Raw genomic sequence first — 27,628 nt, forward strand, 5'->3', positions numbered from 1 at the left:
CTGAAAAGACGGTGTCTTTTTCTGCAGAGATGTGACTTAGGGTAAAAACGGTGGATTTTCCAGCAGTTGCCGTGGCCACCAGGTCCGATGGACCGACCCCAAATAACTCCTCTTCCTTTATACGGCAATACACCTTTGTGCCGTTTGGAATCTGCATCACCTGACCACTGTCGTGTCCATAAACATCTTCTGGCAGATATGGACATCGCACTTACTCTTGATGCCAGAGTGCAAATATCCCTCTGTGCATCTCGCATATATAGAAATACATCCTTTAAATGCTCTATAGTCAATAAAATACTGTCCCTGTCAAGGGTATCAATATTTTTAGTCAGGGAATCCGACCAAGCCACCCCAGCTCTGCACATCCAGGCTGAGGCGATCGCTGGTCGCAGTATAACACCAGTATGTGTGTATATACTTTTTATGATATTTTTCCAGCCTCCTGTCAGCTGGCTCCTTGAGGACGGCCCTATCTATAGACGGTACCGCCACTTGTTCTGATAAGCGTGTGAGCGCCTTATCCACCCTAAGGGGTGTTTCCCAACGCGCCCTAACTTCTGGCGGGAAAGGGTATACCGCCCATATTTTCTATCGGGGGGAACCCACGCATCATCACACACTTCATTTAATTTATCTGATTCAGGAAAAACTACGGTAGTTTTTTCACATCCCACATAATACCCTCTTTTGTGGTACTTGTAGTATCAGAAATATGTAACACCTCCTTCATTGCCCTTAACGTGTGGCCCTAATAAGGAATACGTTTGTTTATTCACCGTCGACACTGGATTCAGTGTCCCTGTCTGTGTCGACCGACTAAAGTAAACGGGCGTTTTAAAACCCCTGACGGTGTTTTTGAGACGTCTGGACCGGTACTAATTGTTTGTCGGCCGTCTCATGTCGTCAACCGACCTTGGCGCGTGTTGACATTATCACGTAATTCCCTAAATAAGCCATCCATTCCGGTGTCGACTCCCTAGAGAGTGACATCACCATTACAGGCAATTGCTCCGCCTCCTCACCAACATCGTCCTCATACATGTCGACACACACGTACCGACACACAACACACACACAGGGAATGCTCTGATAGAGGACAGGACCCACTAGCCCTTTGGAGAGACAGAGGGAGAGTTTGCCAGCACACACCAAAAACGCTATAATTATATAGGGACAACCTTATATAAGTGTTTTCCCTTATAGCATCTTTTTTATATATTTCTAACGCCAAATTAGTGCCCCCCCTCTCTGTTTTAACCCTGTTTCTGTAGTGCAGTGCAGGGGAGAGCCTGGGAGCCTTCCCTCCAGCCTTTCTGTGAGGGAAAATGGCGCTGTGTGCTGAGGAGATAGGCCCCGCCCCTTTTTCGGCGGCCTCGTCTCCCGCTCTTAACGGATTCTGGCAGGGGTTAAATATCTCCATATAGCCCCCGGAGGCTATATGTGAGGTATTTTTAGCCAAAAAAGGTTTTCATTTGCCTCCCAGGGCGCCCCCCTCCCAGCGCCCTGCACCCTCAGTGACTGCCGTGTGAAGTGTGCTGAGAGGAAAATGGCGCACAGCTGCAGTGCTGTGCGCTACCTTAAGAAGACTGAGGAGTCTTCTGCCGCCGATTCTGGACCTCTTCTCGTTTCAGCATCTGCAAGGGGGCCGGCGGCGAGGCTCCGGTGACCATCCAGGCTGTACCTGTGATCGTCCCTCTGGAGCTAATGTCCAGTAGCCAAGAAGCCAATCCATCCTGCACGCAGGTGAGTTCACTTCTTCTCCCCTAAGTCCCTCGTTGCAGTGATCCTGTTGCCAGCAGGACTCACTGTAAAATAAAAAACCTAAGCTAAACTTCTCTAAGCAGCTCTTTAGGAGAGCCACCTAGATTGCACCCTTCTCGGCCGGGCACAAAAATCTAACTGAGGCTTGGAGGAGGGTCATAGGGGGAGGAGCCAGTGCACACCACCTGATCCTAAAGCTTTACTTTTTGTGCCCTGTCTCCTGCGGAGCCGCTATTCCCCTTGGTCCTTTCAGGAACCCCAGCATCCACTAGGACGATAGAGAAATCTTATTTTTAAAACAGCCACGTGGTAACACTTCTACTCTGTGCGTTGGGGGACTCGGCTCCTTCTGCTATCAAATTCTACTACAAGATAAATTACTTCTTCAGTTTCCGACCTCCAAATGAATCTGTTACAGCCAGCGACGGAGATACTCCAGGGAGGAAAAGGAATACTGTAATCACTGAGACACGGCAAGTGGGGAAAGCAAACTGCGCTCTCTAGACCAGATGTTGCGAAACGCGGTCCTCAAGACTCCACAATGGTCCAGGTTTTAAAGATCTGCATGGCTAAATCAAATTGGCTGGAGGTACTAATTAAAGTCACCTGTGGCCAAGCCTCGATATACTTAAAACCTGGACCATTGGGGTGCCTTGAGGACCGCGTATGGGAAACTGTGCCCTAGACAAAAGCATAACGGTTGTATTTTCCAGTATAACAATTGTTAGGAAAATAAATAAATAAAAATACAGGAAAACAATGGGGTGTAACGCAGTTTAGGCGGAGACCAGGTTTCAATCAATATTTTGACAAATAACTTTTTTTTATTTAAGTTTAGGCTGTAGAAACGTTATGGATCCTTACATAGAAATAATTTTGCAGAAACATGAAAGTAATTATAATAACCCCCAAATTATTCACAACAAAACCATTCTTATATACAGACATGTATCATTTGCTTGCAGTTTTATACACAGTATAAAGATTGCTGCCATATCACAACCTCAGCGCTGTACGGTCTCTCCCAGCCATCTACTTACCCATTCGCCCACTAAAGTTAACGGGTACCCTTTAAAAAAAAAATAAGATGCAGATCTGCACTGGACTCTGACAGGAAAGTCTCACAAGCGATTCAACTCCGCTTAGTAAAATAATTCGCCATAAGGAGTGTATAAAAAAACCCGCCGTCGCTAGTCCCATGAATACATTACACGGGAGAATACAGCGGTCGCCCAAATATGATCTTATATTAAAGGACTATCAAATTGTCAGCAAACCATATATAGGCTCAGATTGATCAAGCCTTGGAGAGTGATAAAGTATCAGCCAATCAGCTTCTAACTGCCATGTTACAGGCTGTGTTTGAAAAATGACAGGAGCCGATTGGTTCTTTATCACCATGCAAGTTATCACTCTCCAAGGCTTGATAAATCTGGGCCAGAGAGGAGTAAACCCAACAGGTAAAGCTCTCGCTACACAGAACAAAATGACTATAAACTGCCTTCAAAATTAATTATAGATTTCCAAAAACTGGAAATAACATCCTAATAAATTTATAATCGCAACACTGTATTTGTTGCAATTGTGATAAATTGCATTTTGGATAATTTATTGCAATCTGTTACCGGGAGTTGGAGCTTGCTGAGAAAACCTTTCGTCTTCAACCTTTTTTTATTTGCTTGTTTTTACTAAAACTATAACATAGACGCTGAATTACTGGGTGTGTTCGGTAACAGCGCTGAACACCGCCAGCCTATTCTAAGGGGTACATTTACTAAAGCTTCTAAAACAGAATTGGTGAAGTTGCCCCTGGCAACCAATCAAATGATAGAGAAATGATAGACAGCGTCTGATTGGTTGCTATGGGCAACATCACAAATTCTCTGTTTTAGAGGCTTTAGTAAACTTACCCCTTGGCCTCTGGTTCCAATACTGCCATTCACTATTCAGAAACACTTTGATGCCGGCCTGGTGTCAGCCAATGATTAGACACAAGAATTAAATGTTCTGGAGCTCCCAGTAGACTCCATCAGACAGAAGCCTAAGGTGATCCCTGCTTGGTCCTGTGGTTCCAGGAGCGTAGACATTGCAGTAAGGCAGCGGACACGGCTGACAGGGAGGCACATGTAGTATAGTTGAAAGGAACAAGGGCCACCCGTGAGGCCGTCAAAACCTGGAGGAGGCCCTGGAACCAATGCAGGGCATTGCTACTCATTATCACCTCAGCGCAATTTTGTGTATGGGCATTTCAACACTGTCTGCAAGCCATTGGAAACGAGCACACACACAAAAAAAAGTTGCTGGAACCTATAAAACGCGTTTCTTTATTTGCTCAACTGCAGTGGAACAGAAGGAAGAATCTGTTCGTTCTCCAGGGCACCTTAAATCTGCGGGATGTCGGCGGCACATTAACCAGCAAACCAGCGCTAACCTCCCTGAGGGTAAATCGTTTAAACGTAGTGGTTGTGAGGGAAAACCAGTCTTGTTAAAAAAAAAAAAGTGGTTAAAATCTATTTAAAAATATAACAATAAAAAATTGGGTTATAAATACAGCAAGAAGGTACCGGTGAACACCAAATATTACAAATGATATCTTCGTCTTACTGGTACTACAAGTTCCAGAGTGACTCTCTTCGTCCTCGCTTATACATAAAGACATCTGGATAAAGGCTAATACGCGATAACACAAGTCGCCCTCCCTTTTCGGAGGAGAAACAAATTCCAAGATTGTTCAGCAACGCATTTCTGGTTTGTAAGAATCCCTGGGGAGCCGCCTCCTGCGGGTGTAATGTTTGGTGTACGCAGGATACAGAATCCCTCGCTGCATAATGGAGTGAGTGGTGCTGTAGAAATCATCGGGTTGGGTAGGATTCCATTGTCTATAAGTCTTCGAAAAAATTCAATAAATAGTAGAAAAATAATCCTTTCATTAAAAAGTGAGATGCATTTTCAAGAAACTATTAACAATTCTACTCATCGCGAGTACAGTCCGTTTTTTTCTTTAAATACTTTTTTCTTTTTCTTTTTTTTAAAGAAATATCTTCATCTGTTTTACATATTTATCCAGCTCAATTCGTAAAAAAAAACAAAAACAAAAACTGCGTAGATCCGTCTCGTGTTAAGACCATCGTCCCATTTTTCCGCAGCACGTTGGCAGCCTCCTAGTAAATTAGTAGAGACGGCCTTCGGCCAGTCGGCAGTACAGTACAGCCCGTCGCGCAGTCCCGTAGCCACTTGCAATCCTGTGCAGGAGACTGGCTGGAAAAGACGACGGTACCGGCACTTGGGGTCACTGTCATTGTCTAGCAAGTTCCCTTAAGAGTTCGTCAGCACTCTGCGTCCACAGAATGTACGGTGACCGCCGCCTGCAGGTGGTGGCTGTGATGCAGAGCTGGGTGGTGCAGTCTGTAGTGGTGGTGGAATTTATGGCTCAATAGAGCGGCAGTCTGAGGGGGGGTGTCCGGCTCTAGATCCTCGTCGTGGTTCCCAACGTCCACCCCGGCCGACAGGGGGTCGTTATTGCACGGAGGGTTCTCGCTGTCTTCCTGAGGACTCATCGTGCTGTAGCCTGTTTCATTTGATAATATAAAAACAGATTAATATAATAAAATAATTAAGAGTAATACAAATTTGCATATTTATTAGGAACCTCTCTAGAGCAGTGGTTCTCAAACTAAGTCCTCAAGACCCCACACGGTTCACGTTTTCCATGTCACCCAGCAGCTGCACTGTGTATGACCAACTGTCACATTTGAAAAATCTACAGGTGACCTACAAAACATGAACCATGTGGGGTCCTGAGGACCGAGTTTGAGAACCTGTGCTCTAGAGATAAGGTAAAAGAAAACAAAGTTATTTAAAGTGATCATTTAGGTATCAGCCAGTACAAGATCTTTTTACAAAAAGATTCCACCAAATGGATCCTAATTTGCATATGCAAATCAAGCAGGAGTGATCTCCACAGCCTCGTCTCTGTCACTGGAGCTCCTGTGCTGTAAACTCTGAAATGAAAGTAAAATAAAAATAAAAAAAGTACTAAAGTCGGCCTTACCGTGATCACTCTCCGTCCCCGATCTACCCCAGTAACGCCGCCGGCGTTCCGGACTGTGCGCGTGCCGCTCAATCACCGCCGCTATAAACCTCGTGTTACTGACTGCAGGAAAGACAGCATATTAGGTCACCGGGAGCGGCTCTGCCCTCGCTATAACATAACAAAGCTGCATTATACTCACTGATTCCGCGATCCTCGTGGCTGTCGTCGTCTCGCTCATCGCGGTCATTTTCTAGGTTTGACATGCGCACGGACATTTCTGTGGAGAAAGCAGAGGGGAGTTAAGGGAGGGTATTACAGGGCGTAATTAGATCTCTCGGAGCAATATATGCTTTGTCTGACTTTTCCTGACCAGAAAGAAAAAAACAATCAAGATTAATACCATGTTTAATAAGAACAGTTGTAATTTCCCTAAGAGTCCACTAGGTGGCACTGTTTGTTATCAATTGATAATGTTATTTATCTACAGTAGAACAGATTTTAGATGAGTTGTATTAATAAAAAAAAAATCTATAGATTGAGACGCTTAGTAGTTTAATAAAGGTCTAAAACTTGCCTTGTGCCGCCAATGGTGACATGTGCTGGTGGCTCCTACGATGGATCTGGTGACGGTAAGCATAGACCGCTAGCACGAGAACCATAATACAGCCCATTATACCTCCAGCAACCGGTCCGACTGGGGCACTCTTTATCATGTTCAGCGTGATCACTTCGTCTCCTGTTGGGGGAAGGAACACATTAAAAATTCGTTTTTATTTTATTCCGTTTTCAACGGTGAGAAATGTGTAGGAACTGCTGACATAACTTACATTCATAACAATTCAGATTAAAATACAAAAAATCTCATTAATATGACATTGCGATGGAGGAGATGTACCAAGCCTTGGAGAGAGATAAAGTAGCAGCCAATCAGCTCCTAACTGCCATGTTATAGGCTGTGTTTGAAAAAATGACAGGAGCTGATTGGCTGATACTTTATCTCTTTCCACTTTATCACTCTCCAAGGCTTGATACATCTGCCCAAACGGCTGTAGGACAGTAGCACAGAATTAACAACCCTGGATCCACCTAAAAATAAATAAATGTTTGTATTTTTTATTTTTTTTACATTTAAGAGGGGTGTCCAATTAGAGGTGAAACATCGGGTGCGAAAAACGTCCGTTTCTCCGATGTTTCACCGATATTTTTTTTTTTACAGGCTATCCTATTAGATCGTCTGTAAAAAAAATAATACATAACTGCGGCGCCGCGACCCGGAGAGCTGGCACTCGGCGATGTGATCCGTATCCCCCATCTTCCCCGGTCACATGACGGGGGATCGGCCATGTGACCGGGGGGAGCCGGACGTGCAGCGGTGCACCGGGAGCTGTCAGGAGCCGGAACCCGGTGCAGCAACAAGTAACCCCCGATAAGCCGCCGCTCATGCCGGCTTATCGGGGCTTATAGGATAGCCCCCGGCGGGACAATTAGCACCGGTAAATTATCGGGGCTAATTGGATATCCCCCTAAATGTGGTGATTATAGCGGTGGGACGCTACAAATAGGATAAAGGAGTAACAGAGTGTGAGGAGAGATATCTGCGTCGCAGCTAAGTGAGGTCACAGGTCTCTTACACGTACGGCAGATCTCTACGTTACCTATGGAACCCATATCATCAGCGTATGGGCTTCTAGCTCCAACAATGCCGCCAAAACATTCTTTCTGGAGAGCGCAGTACGGCCGGTCTAGGTGGGTTTTCCCATCACTGTCCACCATACACCACTCGCAATCTAGAACGCCAAAGCAGTAGCTGCAGAGAAGAGAGGATCAGGTTAGTTATGAATGTCCACAACTGGCGTCGCAGGGGCCACATTCAGCCGACCGGCAATTATCCTGCGGCCCGTGGCTCATGTCTCTACATAGGGCGCTGTCAGAGCAGTGGTAGAAATATATAAGGCCGGAGGGCAGCGGAGATGTAATCAGCTAGTGCTGCAGTGTGGGAACCTGCTCCTAGTGCGCAACTACAGGACCCGTAAGAGGCGTGGTCTCATGACCCCTGCAGATCACATCATTCTTATTGGTTATCCGCCAGGTTATAGGAACTTCTACTGTAATGTCACTCGCGTTTATAAGAGGTTATTACATTGGATCAATTTTAAGTCTAGAGGTCTTTACATAAAACGAACATTGATGATAAGCTACAAGTGCTTATTATTGTTTAATCATAGGAGAGCGCCCGTAGGGAGCCCCCTGCATGTGGAAGAGCGCCCGTAGGGAGCCCCCTGCATGTGGAAAAGCGCCCGTAGGGAGCCCCCTGCATGTGGAAAAGTGCCCGTAGGGAGCCCCCTGCATGTGGAAAAGTGCCCGTAGGTAGCCCCCTGCATGTGGAAGAGCGCCCGTAGGGATGTGGAAGAGCGCCCGTAGGGAGCCCCCTGCATGTGGAAGAGCGCCCGTAGGGAGCCCCGGCATGTGGAAGAGCGCCCGTAGGGAGCCCCGGCATGTGGAAGAGCGCCCGTAGGGAGCCCCGGCATGTGGAAGAGCGCCCGTAGGGAGCCCCGGCATGTGGAAGAGCGCCCGTAGGGAGCCCCCTGCATGTGGAAAAGCGCCCGTAGGGAGCCCCCTGCATGTGGAAGAGCGCCCGTAGGGAGCCCCGGCATGTGGAAGAGCGCCCGTAGGGAGCCCCGGCATGTGGAAGAGCGCCCGTAGGGAGCCCCGGCATGTGGAAGAGCGCCGGTAGGGAGCCCCCTGCATGTGGAAAAGCGCCCGTAGGGAGCCCCCTGCATGTGGAAGAGCGCCCGTAGGGAGCCCCCTGCATGTGGAAGAGCGCCCGTAGGGAGCCCCGGCATGTGGAAGAGCGCCGGTAGGGAGCCCCCTGCATGTGGAAAAGCGCCCGTAGGGAGCCCCCTGCATGTGGAAGAGCGCCCGTAGGGAGCCCCGGCATGTGGAAGAGCGCCCGTAGGGATGTGGAAGAGCGCCCGTAGGGAGCCCCGGCATGTGGAAGAGCGCCCGTAGGGATGTGGAAGAGCGCCCGTAGGGAGCCCCGGCATGTGGAGAGCGCCCGTAGGGAGCCCCGGCATGTGGAAGAGCACCCGTAGGGAGCCCCGGCATGTGGAAGAGCGCCCGTAGGGAGTTACCCACTTGTGGGGGGGGAGGGGAGCCCCAAGGGAGCTACTCGCTTGTGGGAGAGCCTCGAATCTATTGGGAACACAACTGAGGGAGTGAGTGTGACTCAATGGAGATTGGGGCATCGGTGAGGGGGTGTAGTATGGCATACCGACGCCGGGATCAGACAGCTGGGCGAGCGCAAATGACCCCCGTGCGGTGGCACGCTACGCTATTTATTCTCCCACCAGGAGGGTCATGGACCCCCAAGAGGGAGAATAGTTGTCGGCATGCCTGCGCCGATATGCTGGTCGCCGGTAAACCGGCCGCCGTCATACTGAAGACCACCACGGTGAGGGCGTGAGCAGCATAAGTGGGAGTAGAGGTGGCTCTAGTGAACCCGTGGGCATTGTGCAATAATGTAAATAAACGGCGGATAATCCTACCTGCTCTCCATCCTCTGGGTACAGCCCGTGTTGACACATTGAGCGAGGGAGTCTTGAAGGTTTGGATCGAGTACGGTGAACGTCATGGGCTCCTGGTGGACCTCACAGCTCGGGTTCCTGGAATGAATGGAGATATATGGTCCACTGAATATCTCTGGAATACTCATAGCAATGCAGCACGGATGGTGTAATGGTTAGCATTACTGCCTCACAGCACTGAGGTCATGGGTTTGATTCCCACCATGGCCCGCGTGGGTTTCCTCCGGGTACTCCGGTCTCCTCCCACATTCCAAAAATATACTGATAGGTTAATTGGCTCCTAACAAAATTAACCCTAGTATGATTGTGTACATGTGATAGGGAATATAGATTGTAAGCTCCACTGGGGCAGGGACTGATGTGAATGGTCAAAATATTCTCTGTACAGCGCTGCGGAATATGTGTGCGCTATATAAATAACTGATAATAAATAATGCTACTAAAGAACAGCTTTATTCTATCGCAGAACTAACACGTACAAGAGGGTCTGCGCTGTTGGCTGAATAAAACACTGGCGTGCATCTAGAGGATAGATTTCGCAGAGTATAGGACTTTTGTATAATGTAAGGGCCCCTGTTGGATGGGAGCGGTGGCAAAGAAGCTAAGATTATGGTAACTTTGCAAAATAATTTAAGTGGACAAAGTTGTGTTACTGGCGTCTCCGCGAGACCAGTTATCCGCTGCTGACAGCAAATCATCCCTTTATTGTTATTTTGATAAATGCTACTAAAGCAAGTAGCTTGGGATGAAGCCTAGATGTCATGCTCTAAAATACCACTAGGGGGAGTCACAGAGCTGCCATGTAAATTACATTTTATAGCAACCCCTTGTCTTTTGCAGAGGTTTATTTGGACCCTTTCAATGAAAAGCAGATCAATAAAAAGTACAAATGGAAGACAACACAGAAACAAGTTATATAGGTAATTACAACACTCTCACCCTACATTAATACAAAAGGGGAGAACGACGAGATCCAGTGCCCACTTACCTGCTTTCAGCATTCGTCAGATTTCCAGTGCACTCGTTCACCTCCAGGGGGCACTCACAGGGACACTCACACTCATTCTGCTCCATCCTGGCAACAAGACAAGGGATATCTAATCAGTATCATGCGCCAGCCCAGACCCTGCTGAGCGATATTTATCTATAGACCATCAATAGGCCACAGATCCATAACATTGGACAACCCGAACCCAGATCAAGTCTCCGAGCCAGTTTTGAATAAATGTTTCTTCTTTTCATTTAATGCTCTTTACAAACAACATATACACAGCACTACTGGGAGCAAAACTACTTAAAGAAAAACCAAAACGTTGCACCAGATATTTAAATATCAGAAATACTTGTTTTTATTCAAAAGTCAATTTAATACGGTGTTGCTGCGATATACCTGTGACAATTCAAGCACAGCCGGTCCACCATACTGCAAGCGCAAAAAGCCAGCGAATCGCAGGTCTCGTTCACAATTCCAACAAAAGCGTTCGTCCCGGGGATCCTCGTCAGACGGTATTTGGAACAGTGGCTGCCATGAACCAGGTTGGTCAGATCCCCCTAATGAAAAGAATATGAAACCATTGCGTTACTATAGCACGAACCACAAAACGGAACACCCATATTTCTTTCCCAGGGTCATCTAAGTATTACTGACATAGCAAACTGCATTTTTGGGAGGAGTTTGGGACATAGTGGCACTGTAGCCATTTATTTTTTAAAGACATTTAAAAATGTATCACTCAGCTTCTCTAGCTCAAATGACAGTTTCTAGAAGAGTTTTATTTTGGAGTGAAATAGGACATGAGAGGTGCAGAGACTGACGGAACTCTCCGCACATTATTAGGCCGTATTAAGCCTGTGTTGCCAACGTCTCGGTAACGAGCAGAAGATCCTCATTAGATAGCAAAGTACATTCACAATCAAGGAAGACTTACCACAAGACTCGTATTGAACTTGTAAAATCTCTGGACCGTTCTGTCGCTGAAACTGTTGCACAGATTCTTCTTAACAAAATTGGGGTGGTTCAGAATGTCGTTTGCCACCAGAGGTTCCTGGGAGAACAAAAGAGGGTGAGAAGTCGGTATCCGGCAGCTATTTGTCTTACTGTAGGCTCCTTCATGGAGCGCCTAATGGGAGCTACCTTGTGCGTAATGTGCTGCTGTTCCACCGGAGCGTGGCCCTTCGGATCGATGAGCGTAGGATGTGCCACAAGGTAGCCCCTGTCTTCCATGATGAAGCACCTACGGGAAAGAGGAGGAACACACCGATTGAACACATCAGATACACTGCTACATTCTAAAGAAATTTAAAGTGCCAGGCTCCACTCATCACCGTCTATACCCCAACATATATACTCCAGTGTCCCCTAGAGAATGAAGGAGTTTTTCATCTTGAAACTTCTGCTGCTGAAGTTAAAGCTGCTCACGTGTCAAAATATCAGAGGAAAGGAAGGAGAGACCCATGTACTCTATTGGTCATACCTTAATTTGTTTCCCCCATCCTGATTGCAGACTGGAAGAAGCTCCATCAGCACTTTGTAGAAGTAGCGCAAAGTGAAGTCAATTCCCATCACAGCCATGGTGTATCCGGAGGAGATCTGGGGACTAGCGGCACACAGGGAGAGAAAGAGATCGAAAGATTCATATAACAGTCCGGAATATCTGTTCCATGTGCTGCTAACTAGTAACATCTAACATGTAACTAGTGGTGGCCCGTACGTGGAACCATTTCCACCTCCAACAAATGCACGATGTACGTTTCAGGCGATTACTAATCTTTCAGCGAGTAATTCTATTCTAATAATACCCCATAGCTGTAAGGGGGTCTTCTATGTTGTAGAAATACCCCATTGTTAAACATTGGGACATATCTAATATTTCAATCTCGACACCTCTAAATGACATTTTCTAGCCAAGATTTCTACTTTGGGGCAGCTGTAAAGATCAGCCATATGTTTTTGAAGGGGAGATTTCTATAGCTGGCCACAATAATCCACTTGATAGCCAGATCGGTAAACTACCTCCACCTTGGTTTACTGCGCTAACACCCAAATGCTATACAGTGCAGTAAGGAACCTGCAAGACAGGCCACCGATAGCGTGCACACGTAACAAGCAACACACGGATTACAGAACGAGAAACACAGAGGGCATTGGCTATAAAGTCTGGAAACTTTGGGTCGCTGCGCCAATGTAATTTTTTCTATTAACAGTCTGCTAAGATACTTCCAGAAGATTTAGCTGTGTCCCATAGGGACATAAATCCGATCTCCGCAAATGTACCTTTGGGCATGTTTGGCTTAATATTTCATGCAATACAATTTTGGACTACATTTCTCTATAGTCGAGTAGAGCAAAAACAAAAGCAAGTAACTTGCTCCTGGACAAACCGTGTTGCAATGCAAGTACATACATTTTTTTTGCATGCAGGGTAAATATTGGCTGCTTTTGCATGTAGCCAACTAATACTGGGCAGCTTTATTTGTACACAGATCTGATTTTTGACACATCACACCCAAATATAATGCTCACTGCACATCTTACGTCTGTCCCCCCTGCAGTGTACCATTCTTTTACCCAGGCTCTATTTTGCATTTACTCCTAAGTCAGAATCAGGCCGCGTTTCTCAGGCCCCCAGAAATGCGTGCCCACGTCCTTAAAAAAACGGATCACCATAAAATATATAAATGTATGCGTGTCGCAAAACAATGGGGATTTAAAATGCTGATGAGATGGCTGATACTACATGTACTCTCTTTTGTTTTATCTACTGTTAGAATAAACAGTTTAATGTGTTACAGCAACGCTGATTTATAGAGAAACAGTATGCGGATACACTGCAACCAATAAGCAGACAGACGCCACTATTCAGACTCGATGCTCCAAAGTGCCATTTATAGGAAAACCAGTTCATTTCCCCATCAAACTCCCCAGTGTTTAACTGGTCTATTATTATTAAGGCGGAAAACAAACCGCTCTTCCCAATGTAGTTTCCATACTATAACAGGACCCACACGGCCGCCTTGCTCTGACATTTTTGGGAACCAATTTTAATGAATGTTCAGGAAAAAACACAACCCAGAATGTTGGGTTTTTTGAAAAAATAAAAAAAAGGTTCCTATGTTCTGAAAGTTATAAAGTCCTTTGGTGGCGATGGCGAGTTTGAGAGCATACTAGCGTCAGCTCACCTGGCAGACTGGACCGTGTGGCTTATGGTGACCACGTAGCCGGCTCCTCCCACATCCAGGTATGGTCCGGTGAAAGTGATCAGGCCGGGATTGGCCAACGCGTGCAGATACCTAACAAAAAAACATTTCATAAAGTGGTAACTAAATAAAATATCTATACAACAAAAAAAAAGCAATGAAAAAAGCATGTAAGTCGCTGACAGTATGTATGACGTTATTGGTGTACAATGTATCCAGAAATTAGTATGTCATTTACATATCCCTGCTTGTCATTATGTGACAGTACACTGCTTTCTCTCTGGTATATGCCAGAGCAGTATCATTGCTTTCCTCCTATAGGCTACAGATGACTCTCTGTCACACAGTGTGCAAAGCCTCGTACAGCAGAGTATAAGCCGGAGGGCGGCATACAGCTAATAATCCACACTGGCTGCGGAGAATCCGGTGTACACTGTCCCCTACCTGTGTCATAAATGCCTGAGGCCGCTGAGGGCAGAACACTAAGCTGCAATACACAGCATATGTAACATTTGTTCAGGGATGTGCTTCACATAACTGTTTTATAGGTGTGTGTGCGCGCATATATCATAGGTCTGCAAACTCGGTCCTCAGGACCCCACACAGTGCATGTTTTGCAGGTAATCCAGCTGGTGCACAGGTGTATTCATTACTCACAGACACATTTTAAAAGGTCCACAGGTGGAGTTAATTATGTCACTTGTGATTCTCTGAGGAGACCTGAAAAACATGCACTGTGTGGGGTAAAGAGGACAGAGTTTGCAGACCTATCGGGCTGAAGCTGCAAGGTGAGCCGGTACCGGGGCTGTAGCTGCAAGGTGAGCCGGTACCGGGGCTGTAGCTGCAAGGTGAGCCGGTACCGGGGCTGTAGCTGCAAGGTGAGCCGGTACCGGGGCTGTAGCTGCAAGGCGAGACGGTACCGGGGCTGTAGCTGCAAGGCGAGCCGGGGCTGTAGCTGCAAGGCGAGCCGGGACCGGGGCTGTAGCTGCAAGGCGAGCCGGGACCGGGGCTGTAGCTGCAAGGCGAGCCGGTACCGGGGCTGTAGCTGCAAGGCAAGCCCGTACCGGGGCTGTAGCTGCAAGGTGAGCCGGGGCTGTAGCTGCAAGGTGAGCCGGTACCGGGGCTGTAGCTGCAAGGTGAGCCGGGGCTGTAGCTGCAAGGTGAGCCGGTACCGGGGCTGTAGCTGCAAGGTGAGCCGGTACCGGGACTGTAGCTGCAAGGTGAGCCGGTACCGGGACTGTAGCTGCAAGGTGAGCAAATACTTCTGGAAGGTAACCGTCATATCTACATATATGAACACGTTCCAGTATAGCACTTGTTAATTACTCTATAAGGCTGCTAATTTACTGCCAACATGAAGACCATGATTCCGCCTCATAGTGATTGCAGCAATCTGGATTATTCTGGTACGCTGAGACACTGGCAGGAGATAAGTGGCTAGAGACAGTAACCCTGCGTCCTGTGACATGTACAGTAGATGTAATGAGGGCCAGGACTTACCATGGTCTCCTAGTGGGATCAAATGCTTTATCCATGAGAGACCCGGGGTATATCCGCAGCACCCCATTGGGTGTTGCTATGTAACGGCGGACAATGTAACTGTTTAGGCTGCTCATGTCCATCTGTCTCATCCATTCATCGGTGACGTGACTGGTAGCCATGACTTCATTCCTGACTGAGAACTGGAATACAATGACAGACATGGCAGGGGGCCCTTTAAGACTCGCATGAAAGGATATTAATCTGCTGGGGGGGGGGGGGGTTTGGTTCTCGCAGACATCAGCCAGTAACAAATCACCGGCAGAAGACACGCATAGTTCTTCTGCCATATTAAACAGGATTTTATAAATGCACTTTAATCTGCTTTCATTCTCTATTAAAGATTAAAGACGGACATGGAAAAAAAAACACAGGCATTAAAAGACTACGTTCCAGACCTCAAACTAAAGAAAAAACAGGGCAGACAGACGGTACTCCCTCTGATGCACTTTCACTGCCTTCCTGTGCAGTGTTTTAACTGGTTGGGACCACTCACAGTGTTATAGGGGCCCACTCTGAATGGGAACCGACCTATTACAGTTACCCAATGCTGCAATATTAGACAACGCTTTGATACAGTGAGGGGGAAGGCACTGCTAATCTAGGGGTAAAAAGTTGCCTGTGTGCCCATTCCGAGAGGTTTATGTCGCTATCAATGACTGTCATGCATTATAGAACACTTTCACAATGCGTCACGTAACATGTGGGAGGAACAAGCCTCAAGAAATTAGACGCAGAATACCCCAACGTGTTTCTTGCATTTGGGCATTTTGCAATTTGCCTATTTGCTGCAGGTGACAAGTGGTGCTCGTCCTAAGCATGTAACTTAATACTGGGGAGGATGAGTCCTACTTGTCCTCGACAGAGAGCTACTTCACTTGTCCACTAGAAGGCTTGATGCATAAAAACAAAGTATTTGGCGATAGATAAGAAGCACTTGGCCCATTTAGTCTGCCCTAAACATATGTACACGTACACACTTACACACTAGGGTTAATTTAGGTCAGGAGCTAATTAACCTACTAGTATATTTTTGGATTGTGGGAGGAAACCGGAGTACCAGGAGGAAACCCACGCAAGCACGTGGAGAACATACAAACTCCAAACTCCACACATTTAGGGCGGTGGTGGGAATTGAACACGTGACCTCAGTCCTGTGAGGCAGTAATGCTAACCATTACACCATCCGTGCTGCCCGTACATCTTCCCCAATGACGTAAACCGCACATAAAAAAAATGAACCTACTCCAAATTATGAGTTAATGCAAATTAGAAGCCAAAAAGTATTTGTGGGGCTTCTAAAAAAAAATAAAAAATTAAGAAAACAGGGCCGTGTCTCCCACCAACCTTGAGGCCCGGGTTTGCGATCAGACGCGTGTTGTCGCTCAGATACGCCGTGTAGTGTTCCACCATCCGCTTGGTCTCCGGCTGACTCAGATGCTCATATGGAGAAGAGAAGCTGCCGGCTGCCAGCATAACCGTTGGGCTTTCTGAAAAACCAAAAACACCGGTTATTTCTGGGATGGGAAACCTCCCGTGGAATAGAAGTGATGAACTGATAGTACCATCCCCATACCGAGTGTCGCCAGCTGCTTAAAGTGGAGGCAGGCGGTGGGCTGGCCCAGGAGGTCCAGGCGGTGGTACAGGAGCTTACTGCTGGGCACGGTGTTCAGGTTCTTCAGCTGTTTCACTGGGATCTCAGGCTGTATCACCACAATACACAGAATGAAGGAGGTGTCCTGTACCTACAGGAGAGTCAGTCTGATTAGATTGTACATTGTTATGTGTATGTTTCACAGTCTGTCTCCAGTGCCTCACACCTCTGACATCTATTCCTCTTACTGTAACTATTAGCAACCAACCTGACTTTACTTTAATTTACTAAGCTCTAGAGGATCAAGCGGGATGTATGAGCTTAGTTGTAGACAATTGTCACCACAATCATCAATGTAAAAGTTGTCGCATATTGCTACTCTGCGCTGCTGGGGGACCCAGCTCCTTCCATTATATATTTCTCTGGGGTAATTTTACGAAGGTGGGAGTTTTTAGAACTGGTAATGTTGCCCATAGCAACCAATCAGATTAAATCTATTATCACCTAGAAGCAGCTAGATAAATGTTAAGTAGAATATCATTGGTTGCTATGAGTAACATCACCAGTTCTAAAAAAACTCCCACCTTAGTAAAATTACCCCTCAGTCTGTGCCTCCATTCCCCTCCTCACATCCTGTCACTGCCCCTGTCACATGTAGCCCTGTCCTCACTGACACATCACTCATCTCCTGATATACTCTGTGCTGCTGGGGACTCTGCTCCTCCCACTATATAACTCTCAGTCTGTAGCTTCCTGCTGCTTCCATTCCCCTCCTCACATCATGTCACTGCCCCTGTCACATGCAGCCCTGTCCTCACTGACACATCACTCATCTCCTGATATACTCTGTGCTGCTGGGGACCCTGCTCCTCCCACTATATAACTCTCAGTCTGTGGCTTCCTGCTGCCTCCAACCCCCTCCTCACATCATGTCACTGCCACTGTCACATGTAGCCCTGTCCTCACTGACACATCACTCATCTCCTGATATACTCTGTGCTGCTGGGGACCCTGCTCCTCCCACTATATAACTCTCAGTCTGTGGCTTCCTGCTGCCCCCATTCCCCTCCTCACATCCTGTCACTGCCCCTGTCACATGCAGCCCTGTCCTCACTGACACATCACCCATCTCCTGATATACTCTGTGCTGCTGGGGAACCTGCTCCTCCCACTATATAACTCTCAGTCTGTGGCTTCCTGCTGCCTCCATTCCCCTCCTCACATCATGCACAACGCTGTCACATTCGTCCCTGTCCTCATTAATATAATGACATGAATAGACAAGACCAGATCAGCAAAATAATCCCCTGAAACACTCTGTGCTGCTATGATCACTGCCATTATCTTATTGTTCTATAGTCGTTCTTGCCCTGTCCACCTCAAGACTGGGGACACACAAGTGCACGGAAAGAAGGAACAGAACGGTGCTCTCACCCTAGACAACAGCACAGGCTGGTTGCTATGGGTTATAGCAAGCTCAGATTCCTTGCTGTATACAACACAGAATTATCCGGATGCTATATAAGACGGAACAGAAGCTTTTCGCCAGGGAACTAAGCCGCAGAAACAATGTGTGTGTGACTAGTAGACGGTCTTACAATAAAATGTTAAATATTTGCTTTTTATTTTACCGTGGACTTATTTTTCTATGGAAAGACCTTGCAATTCGTGGCACATTGATGCCTGTCACCTAGAGTTTGCGACAACTTACCATCTTCCAGGCGTAGCTGACATTGTACGCCTCCTTCCCAGGGTCCCGCAGCTTGTTGACATGCCAAGACAGCGAGGAATTCACAGGCACTGCAATAACCTGACTGCCCAGGGGGAGGCTGCGGAGAAGACAGACACTGATATGCCTCATGCAGACTAATACAAGAACCTTCCCCTTACAGAGACCCCAGCCCGTTCCATCCCGCAGAGCAACGCATTCATATCTACCAGCTCCCGTGCTCCCTGCGTTACCGTACAGACAGCACAGGGCAGCCAGGAACCACATTCGGGTACATTGTGCATACGAACCGTATTGTGTTTCTCTACACTCTGATATATATGCGTTTTTACAAGGGTGTTTTAGACGCTTAAACATTAATCAGTGACAAGACAGACGCAGTTGGAAAAGTATATGCGGGCATCTCGTTCCATTTACAATGCGGTACCGCTGAGATAAATGCCGACGCGCAGACTTACACAGTGCTCAATATAACGCACAACGATGCAAGGCCAGGTTACCGCACCTAAAGCAGCAGATATTATTTTCTTTGATTTGTATGGCGCTAAAAGGGTTCTGTAGCGCCATATGTAGGGGGCCAGTCAGCTCTCTGATCCTGCTGGGTACAGAACTGGGTGCAGCGACAGCTCTCTGATCCTGCTGGGTACAGAACTGGGTACAGCGACAGCTCTCTGATCCTGCTGGGTACAGAACTGGGTACAGCGACAGCTCTCTGATCCCGCTGGGTACAGAACTGGGTACAGCGACAGCTCTCTGATCCCGCTGGGTACAGAACTGGGTGCAGCGACAGCTCTCTGACCCTGCTGGGTACAGAACTGGGTGCAGCGACAGCTCTCTGATCCTGCTGGGTACAGAACTGGGTGCAGCGACAGCTCTCTGACCCTGCTGGGTACAGAACTGGGTGCAGCGACAGCTCTCTGACCCTGCTGGGTACAGAACTGGGTGCAGCGACAGCTCTCTGACCCTGCTGGGTACAGAACTGGGTGCAGCGACAGCTCTCTGACCCTGCTGGGTACAGAACTGGGTACAGCGACAGCTCTCTGATCCTGCTGGGTACAGAACTGGGTACAGCGACAGCTCTCTGATCCCGCTGGGTACAGAACTGGGTGCAGCGACAGCTCTCTGACCCTGCTGGATACAGAACTGGGTGCAGCGACAGCTCTCTGACCCTGCTGGGTACAGAACTGGGTGCAGCGACAGCTCTCGGACCCTGCTGGGTACAGAACTGGGTGCAGCGACAGCTCTCTGACCCTGCTGGGTACAGAACTGGGTGCAGCGACAGCTCTCTGATCCTGCTGGGTACAGAACTGGGTACAGCGACAGCGCTCTGACCCTGCTGGGTACAGAACTGGGTGCAGCGACAGCTCTCTGATCCTGCTGGGTACAGAACTGGGTGCAGCGACAGCTCTCTGACCCTGCTGGGTACAGAACTGGGTGCAGCGACAGCTCTCTGACCCTGCTGGGTACAGAACTGGGTGCAGCGACAGCTCTCTGACCCTGCTGGGTACAGAACTGGGTGCAGCGACAGCTCTCTGATCCTGCTGGGTACAGAACTGGGTACAGCGACAGCGCTCTGACCCTGCTGGGTACAGAACTGGGTGCAGCGACAGCTCTCTGATCCTGCTGGGTACAGAACTGGGTGCAGCGACAGCTCTCTGACCCTGCTGGGTACAGAACTGGGTGCAGCGACAGCTCTCTGATCCTGCTGGGTACAGAACTGGGTACAGCGACAGCTCTCTGACCCTGCTGGGTACAGAACTGGGTGCAGCGACAGCTCTCTGACCCTGCTGGGTACAGAACTGGGTGCAGCGACAGCTCTCTGATCCTGCTGGGTACAGAACTGGGTGCAGCGACAGCTCTCTGACCCTCCTGGGTACAGAACTGGGTGCAGCGACAGCTCTCTGACCCTCCTGGGTACAGAACTGGGTGCAGCGACAGCTCTCTGATCCTGCTGGGTACAGAACTGGGTGCAGCGACAGCTCTCTGACCCTCCTGGGTACAGAGTTCTAAGTATCAGAGATACTTCAACTGCTGAGATAAAGATATCTCATGGTGGGGAATATTGGCCCTCATTCCGAGTTGTTCGCTCGTTAGTTTTTTTCGAAATGGAGCGATTAGTCGCAAACTGCGCATGCGCAACGTTCGCAGTGCGCCTGTGCCAAGTAAATTTGCAAAAAAAGTTTGGTATTTTACTCACGGCTTAACGAAGAAAATTCATTGTTCTGGTGATCGTAGTGTGATTGACAGGAAGTGGGTGTTTCTGGGCGGAAACTGGCCGTTTTATGGGAGTGTGTGAAAAAACGCTGGCGTTTCTGGGAAAAACGCGGGAGTGTCTGAAGAAACGGGGGAGTGTCTTGGCGAACGCTGGGTGTGTTTGTGACGTCAAACCAGGAACGAAACTGACTGAACTGATCGCAGTGGCAGAGTAAGTCTCGAGCTACTCAGAAACTGCTAAGAAATTTCTATTCGCAATTCTGCGCATCTTTCGTTTGCAATTCGGCTATGCTAAAGTACACTCCCAGTAGGCGGCGGCTTAGCGTGTGCAAAGCTGCTAAAAGCAGCTAGCGAGCGAACAACTCGGAATGAGGGCCATTGTTCTATGCACTGGTGATTAAGGAAGAACACTTCAATAACAGGGAAACCCTAAATTTCAGCTGCGTACCAAATACAACGCCAAACATCCAAAGTCATGTCAAGATATGGAAACTGTGACATATATATTTCAGATTATTAAACTTTATTTTTTTTAAATAAAATTACAGTAGTATTTGGGGGCCCCGATTCTAGTCCAGCGATTTTTTTACAATTGGCATATTAAGTGTCCAAATTTTAATTTGACGCCATCTTTAATTAATCGGTTTACGTTGCAGTTTATGGGGTATATGCAATTGTGGTCGAATTCCCGAAATTGTCGAATTTCGGGTCATTTTCGACCAAAAAAAATAATTCCCCTATGCAATCCAGTGCTTTCCGACCAAAAAACGGACTTTCAAAATTCGACTTTTTGAAATTCGACTTTTTGCAAATTCGACTTTTCTGCAATGATACAAGTGCTGCAATTCGACCAAAGCATATTCAATTCAAGTTTTGAAATTCGACAGCAGTGCTTTTAGACAGCAAATTCGTCATTTTCAATCCGCCACACTTTGGAGGGTGAAAACAAATAAAAAAAATTTAAACATGTTTTTTTTGGTGTTTTTTTTTTTGGGAATAGCAGATCTATTTATATTAGAAGGGATTAGGTACTTTTTTTTTTTTTTGGGAGGCACAAATATTATTTATATATTTTTTAAAATATAATTTTTTTTATTTTATTTTTTTTTATGCTGGAAGGGTAAAATCATAAAAAAAAATGGCGTGGGGTCCCCCCTCCAAAGCATAACCAGCCTTGGGCTCATTGAGCTGGTCCTGGTTCTAAAAATGCGGGGAAAAAATTGACAGGGGATCCCCCGTATTTTTAAAACCAGCACCGGGCTCTGCGCCTGGTGCTGGTGCCAAAAATACGGGGGACAAAAAGAGTAGGGGTCCCCCGTATTTTTAACACCAGCATCGGGCTCCACTAGCTGGACAGATAATGCCACAGCCGGGGGTCACTTTTATGCCGTGCCCTGCGGCCGTGGCATCAAATATCCAACTAGTCACCCCTGGCCGGGGTACCCTGGGGGAGTGGGGACCCCTTCAATCAAGGGGTCCCCCCCCCCCAGCCACCCAAGGGCCAGGGGTGAAGCCCGAGGCTGTCCCCCCCCATCCAATGGGCTGCGGATGGGGGGGCTGATAGCCTTTGTGATAATAAAAAGATATTGTTTTTTCCAATAGTACTACAAGTCCCAGCAAGCCTCCCCCGCAAGCTGGTACTTGGAGAACCACAAGTACCAGCATGCGGGAGAAAAACGGGCCCGCTGGTACCTGTAGTACTACTGGGAAAAAAATACCCAAATAAAAACAGGACACACACACCGTCGACAGTAAAACTTTATTTCATACGTCGACACACACATACTTACCTATGTTCACACGCCGACATCGGTCCTCTTCTCCATGTAGAATCCACGGATACCTGTAAAGAAAAGTTCAAAATACTCACCTCAACCATGGTCCAGAGATAAATCCACGGACTTGGCAAAATAAGAAAACGCAAATACCCGCACCAAAAACGGACTGAAAGGGGTCCCATGCTGACACATGGGACACCTTTCCACGAATGAGACCTGTCAGTGACAGCTGTCACTGACAGGTCTCTAAGCCAATCAGGAAGCGCAACTTCGTTGCGCTCACCTGATTGGCTGAGCGCTGTCTGTACTGTGACAGCGCATCGCACAGCTCCCTCCATTATATTCAATGGTGGGAACTTAGCGGCTAGCGGTGAGGTCACCCGCCGGTCAGCGGCTGACCGGCGGGTGACCCCACCGCTACCCGCAAAGTTCCCACCATTGAAAGTAATGGAGCGGCTTTGCGATGCGCTGTCACAGTACAGACAGCGGACAGCCAATCAGGTGAGCGCCACGGAAGTAGCGCTTCCTGATTGGCTGAAGGGACGTCAGTGACAGGAGTCACGTGATGTCCCGGCATTCGGGAGAAAGGGGTCTGATGTGAAAACATTGGACCCCTTTCTAGTCCGGTATGGATCGGTGTTCGGTTTGTTTTTTTGCCAAGAACGTGGATTTACCTCTGGACGTGGATGTACCTCTGGACGCTGGAAGGTGAGTATAATTTTTTCCACAGGTACCCTCGGATCGTCGGCGACCGTGGCAGTCGGCGTGTCAACATAGGTAAGTATGTGTGTGTCGGCAGTATGTAATAAAGTTGTACAAGTCACGGTGTCTGTGTCCTGTTTTTATTTGGGTATTTTTTTTCCAGTAGTACTACAGGTACCAGCGGGCCCGTTTTTCTCCCGCATGCTGGTACTTGTGGTTCTCCAAGTACCAGCTTGCGGGGGAGGCTTGCTGGGACTTGTAGTACTAATGGAAAAAACAATAATCTTTTTATTATCACAAAGGCTATCAGCCCCCCCCATCCGCAGCCCATTGGATGGGGGGGGACAGCCTCGGGCTTCACCCCTGGCCCTTGGGTGGCTGGGGGGGGGGGACCCCTTGATTGAAGGGGTCCCCACTCCCCCAGGGTACCCCGGCCAGGGGTGACTAGTTGGATATTTGATGCCACGGCCGCAGGGCACGGCATAAAAGTGACCCCCGGCTGTGGCATTATCTGTCCAGCTAGTGGAGCCCGATGCTGGTGTTAAAAATACGGGGGACCCCTACTCTTTTTGTCCCCCGTATTTTTGGCACCAGCATCAGGCGCAGAGCCCGGTGCTGGTTTTAAAAATACGGGGGATCCCTGGCCAATTTTTCCCCTGCATTTTTAGAACCAGGACCAGCTCAAAGAGCCCGAGGCTGGTTATGCTTTGGAGGGGGGACCCCACGCCATTTTTTTTCCGGGTTTTTCACGTTTTTTTCCCGTTTTTTAAAATCGCGGCAAAATCCGCCAAATCGGCCGATTTTCGCCCGCGATTCTGGCGAATCCGTTTTTCATTGAATATGGTGAATCCCGGCAGGCACCTGCCGGGATTCACCTGGCGAATTTGGTCGAATTAAAAAACGGCGATAATTGCCGCGAATTCGACCGCAATTGCATATACCCCTATATATTGTTTTCTGAAAAGCGGCCAGTTGGCGTTTGCATATGGCAGCTACTGAGAATACACGTGCAGTCCCTGCATGCGTTACACGAGTACTCATGTCCATATAGATCTCTTATATAACCCACAGGGCCTATACTGACCCATAATGCAGTTTCTACAGTTCATACCCCATAAAAGCCTAAAACAGGATTATTTTGGAACTAGATGGGAATCCTGTTGAGCCTTTGAAGACTTTGTACCGTAGTGTTATTGACTTCTCACTCACTCTCTAAAAGACCGGGACATATGGAGAATTTCTCACCCCACGGCCATCAAAGGAAAGATTGGGGAGGTGCGAGATTCTGCGACACTTTCCAAGGTAAGAACAAGCGGAGTTTTTGTGCAAGAAGTACAACTAACAAAAAATTAATTCAGAATTGATGCATTTAGTGACGAACTACAGGGGTAACCACTGTACGCGGTGGTCATGGACCCAAGGTCACTCATTGTTGGGCGGATTAGTAATCTAGATCTTAGAACCTCCGTATCTCGATGCTGTGGATTATAGCTAATCGGACTTCCTGCCATATCCAAGCGGCATTACATTCCTCCAGTTCCTTCACCAATCAGAATGTACTTTTGGCGACAGTCAAGGCTCAGTCCTCTTATCCCATCTCTTACCTGAGAATATTCTGCCGAACCAACGCAAACTTGGGAATGTTCTCATAGTGTGTGATATCCGTGTGCAGAGGGGGCTCCACCAGCAGGTACGGCCTGGTGAGGGAGGGGTGCATCAGCGTGTAACCTGGCAGGGGAGGAGAGGAGAATTAACGCCAAGTGTTGTAACAAGAGGAACAGTATAGGAATTTGCTGATTATCTAGGTAAGTGTTCCGCTAGCGGAAGCCCGGATGAGACCCAACCAAACCAAGAATATTCTAGCACTCCAGGCATTCTCCATAAACTCTACTGTACAGCAAAAAACGGGTCCCGATGTGCTAATAATATAGCGTTCTACCTTTAAGGAAATCTAGTCTCATATTTTATTTTCCCAATGGCCTTGTCATAGGACAAAACTTTATAGGATGCTGCAAGGAAGTCTCCTTCCAGAGATCACCATTAAGTACAGTTCCTTTATTAGCTCTCTTCTCCTTTATCCCATCCCAAAGCTCTATTATCCATCTAAAGCTGGAGAATCCTCTAACAGTGCAGTATCTGGGGTCATAAGAGCGTGCTAAAGTATGTGATAAGATGTCATAAGGGGGTTAACGAATGGAAAGATAAAAAATACAAGTCAGCATACTTAATATACATAGATCAGACATGCTTTAAAAAAAAAAAATTATATATATATGTATATATATATATATATATATATATATATATATATATATACTGCACATAGAGGCGGCACTCGCAAGTCTTTTGACGGACGAATAAAGAGACGAACAGCGTCTGTGTGTCAACGTTTCAGTCTTATTGGACTTTTTTTCAAGAACGTTCTTGAAAAAAGTCCAATAAGACTGAAACGTTGACACACAGACGCTGTTCGTCTCTTTATTCGTCCGTCAAAAGACTTGCGAGTGCCGCCTCTATGTGCAGTATATGAGGGTCCAGGTGACTTGGGGAGGGCACCGAAGCAGCATTGTGTGACAGTAAGAGAGTGCCGACTCATCCTTTGTGTATATATATATATATATATATATATATATATATATATATATATATATATATATATATATTTATTTTCCCTTTGATGAAGTCCACACTAAGGCCGAAACGCGATGGTACACTTGCTGTATCCAGGAATGCCACCTTGGACAGATACGCCATTATATTTGTGACCTCTTGCACGTTTGCTACCCACCATTACTTGCTATTTGTTATTTATTTGTTTTTAATTATGTATTTATTGACATTAAAACTGTGTTTTTTGAAAAAAGGAAACATCTTGTTGGTTGGGATTTCTTTCCCTAGATTTTACACAGTATCTGTTGCTTTTAAACAAATATGCAGAGTTAAGACGTTACACACGATGGTCTCTATATTTTCTCTTTTCTTTCATATACATCTTGATTATATGCTGGTCTGACGACCGAAGACGCTAACTAAGACGCTAAGTCTATTCCCAAAATATTTGTTCACCTGAGCACATTTTGCACTTTGTACGTTTGCACTAGTAGGTGCTTTAGAACTGAATTTTTTACTATTTTATGCGTGTTTCACAAATACACTGTTTTTTAGCAGCCACCCATAGATATTAATGGGGAGTGTTTCTTAATAATTCATTCTATAAATTATCTACGTGTTATTTCTTTGACATTTGTGCGCTTAGTTCCAAATTTTTTCTTTTCATATACCGTAAATATATATTTTATTTTTATTATCTCTTTTTTTTTTTTTTTTTTTTTACTTTCTGGCACAGGCACACTGTTACCAACCTTACTTAAGCAGCAACAGTGATAGATAGCGGCTCTCCATCTGTTTTGGAACTACACATCCCAGCATGCCCTGACACAACTTTGCTGTTAGGGAATGCTAAAACTGTGGCAGTGTATATGCTGGGATGTGTAGTTCCACATCAGCCGGAGGGCCGCGTGTTCAGCACCCCTGATATAAGCAGAAATACAACGCTGGGGTGCCTGGTAGAAAAAGCACTTGCAGGTAAATCCAGACCTGACGTTCCAAAAGATCTTCCCTCATTCAGACACATCAGCCCATGAAGAGAGACTTACCGAGGATTTTGCAGACTGAAATGTCTGAGTAAAGTACATAAGGAAGTTAAACACCTGAGTAAATAGCTTTTAAAAATCAATATTATAAAACACACACAAAAAAACCCTTTAAGCATCGCCCCGCTGCTTACTGTCTCCCTGCTCAAATATAACTTCTTATTAAGATTAATGACAACGGATGGTTTCATCTAGGCAGTTCTTTTTCAATTAGTAGTAACGGGTTCATTATATAAACAGAAAGAAGAACCGGGACTTACTATAGTAAAACCCGGCCACAGAATTCTGTGTGCAAAGCAACGATTATTCCCATGTAACCACTAGCACTCCATGCCAAGGTTGTAAGATCCTGCGTTACGTGCCAAGGATCTTGGCACAACAATTACTAAGTTGTTGACCTTACAGGTTGGCCCCATTGATATTTGATCTCGAGAAGAGAATCGTTTCTGTTAGAGGCACTTAATATTTATCTGTCTCCGTGCCAACGTTGGGAGTTGCAAAACGAGTTCCGAATAGACAGCGCAATTCTCCCCAGGACGTTGTTTATTGTGACATGCAGACGTAACACAGGGAAGAGGCAGCAGAAATACGGTGTCTCACACCAATGGTATGCGCTGCCTGGCTTACTACAATGGTACCTTTGTTATCGATGAGGAATGTGTATGAAGCCAACGAGTCCTGGTAATAGGTAACATCCTCCAGGATGTAAGCGAGGTTAACGTCTACCCCCACGATTCCCAGGAGCATGTTCCCAAAATAACAAGGTTTGCTGACCGTCATAATCAGACCTAAAGCAGAGGCAACAAATAATACATGTTTAGCGGTTCGCAGGGAAAGAAAT

The 27,628-nt window shown here is 46.9% G+C and overlaps 1 protein-coding gene across 1 annotated transcript in view; it reads right to left on the reverse strand.

The window, feature by feature from the left end:
* Positions 1 to 2,568: 2,568 nt before the first annotated feature.
* The window catches only part of CACHD1 (cache domain containing 1), a 66,897-nt gene continuing 41,837 nt past the window's right edge, over positions 2,569 to 27,628 (reverse strand). The window contains exons 8-25 of the mRNA XM_063939176.1: positions 27,426 to 27,575; positions 24,739 to 24,862; positions 18,423 to 18,540; positions 16,694 to 16,862; positions 16,465 to 16,607; positions 15,079 to 15,260; positions 13,561 to 13,671; positions 11,856 to 11,978; positions 11,516 to 11,615; positions 11,310 to 11,426; positions 10,772 to 10,932; positions 10,370 to 10,456; positions 9,343 to 9,459; positions 7,453 to 7,604; positions 6,372 to 6,533; positions 5,997 to 6,074; positions 5,816 to 5,917; positions 2,569 to 5,332 (exon numbers count right to left, since the gene is read on the reverse strand). Of these exons, the coding sequence (XP_063795246.1) occupies positions 5,091 to 5,332; positions 5,816 to 5,917; positions 5,997 to 6,074; positions 6,372 to 6,533; positions 7,453 to 7,604; positions 9,343 to 9,459; positions 10,370 to 10,456; positions 10,772 to 10,932; positions 11,310 to 11,426; positions 11,516 to 11,615; positions 11,856 to 11,978; positions 13,561 to 13,671; positions 15,079 to 15,260; positions 16,465 to 16,607; positions 16,694 to 16,862; positions 18,423 to 18,540; positions 24,739 to 24,862; positions 27,426 to 27,575 (2,438 nt within the window). The 3' untranslated portion in view covers positions 2,569 to 5,090. The remainder of the gene's footprint in view (positions 5,333 to 5,815; positions 5,918 to 5,996; positions 6,075 to 6,371; positions 6,534 to 7,452; positions 7,605 to 9,342; positions 9,460 to 10,369; positions 10,457 to 10,771; positions 10,933 to 11,309; positions 11,427 to 11,515; positions 11,616 to 11,855; positions 11,979 to 13,560; positions 13,672 to 15,078; positions 15,261 to 16,464; positions 16,608 to 16,693; positions 16,863 to 18,422; positions 18,541 to 24,738; positions 24,863 to 27,425; positions 27,576 to 27,628) is intronic.

Source organism: Pseudophryne corroboree, chromosome 9 (assembly GCF_028390025.1).
Source record: "Pseudophryne corroboree isolate aPseCor3 chromosome 9, aPseCor3.hap2, whole genome shotgun sequence".
NCBI lineage: Eukaryota > Metazoa > Chordata > Amphibia > Anura > Myobatrachidae > Pseudophryne > Pseudophryne corroboree.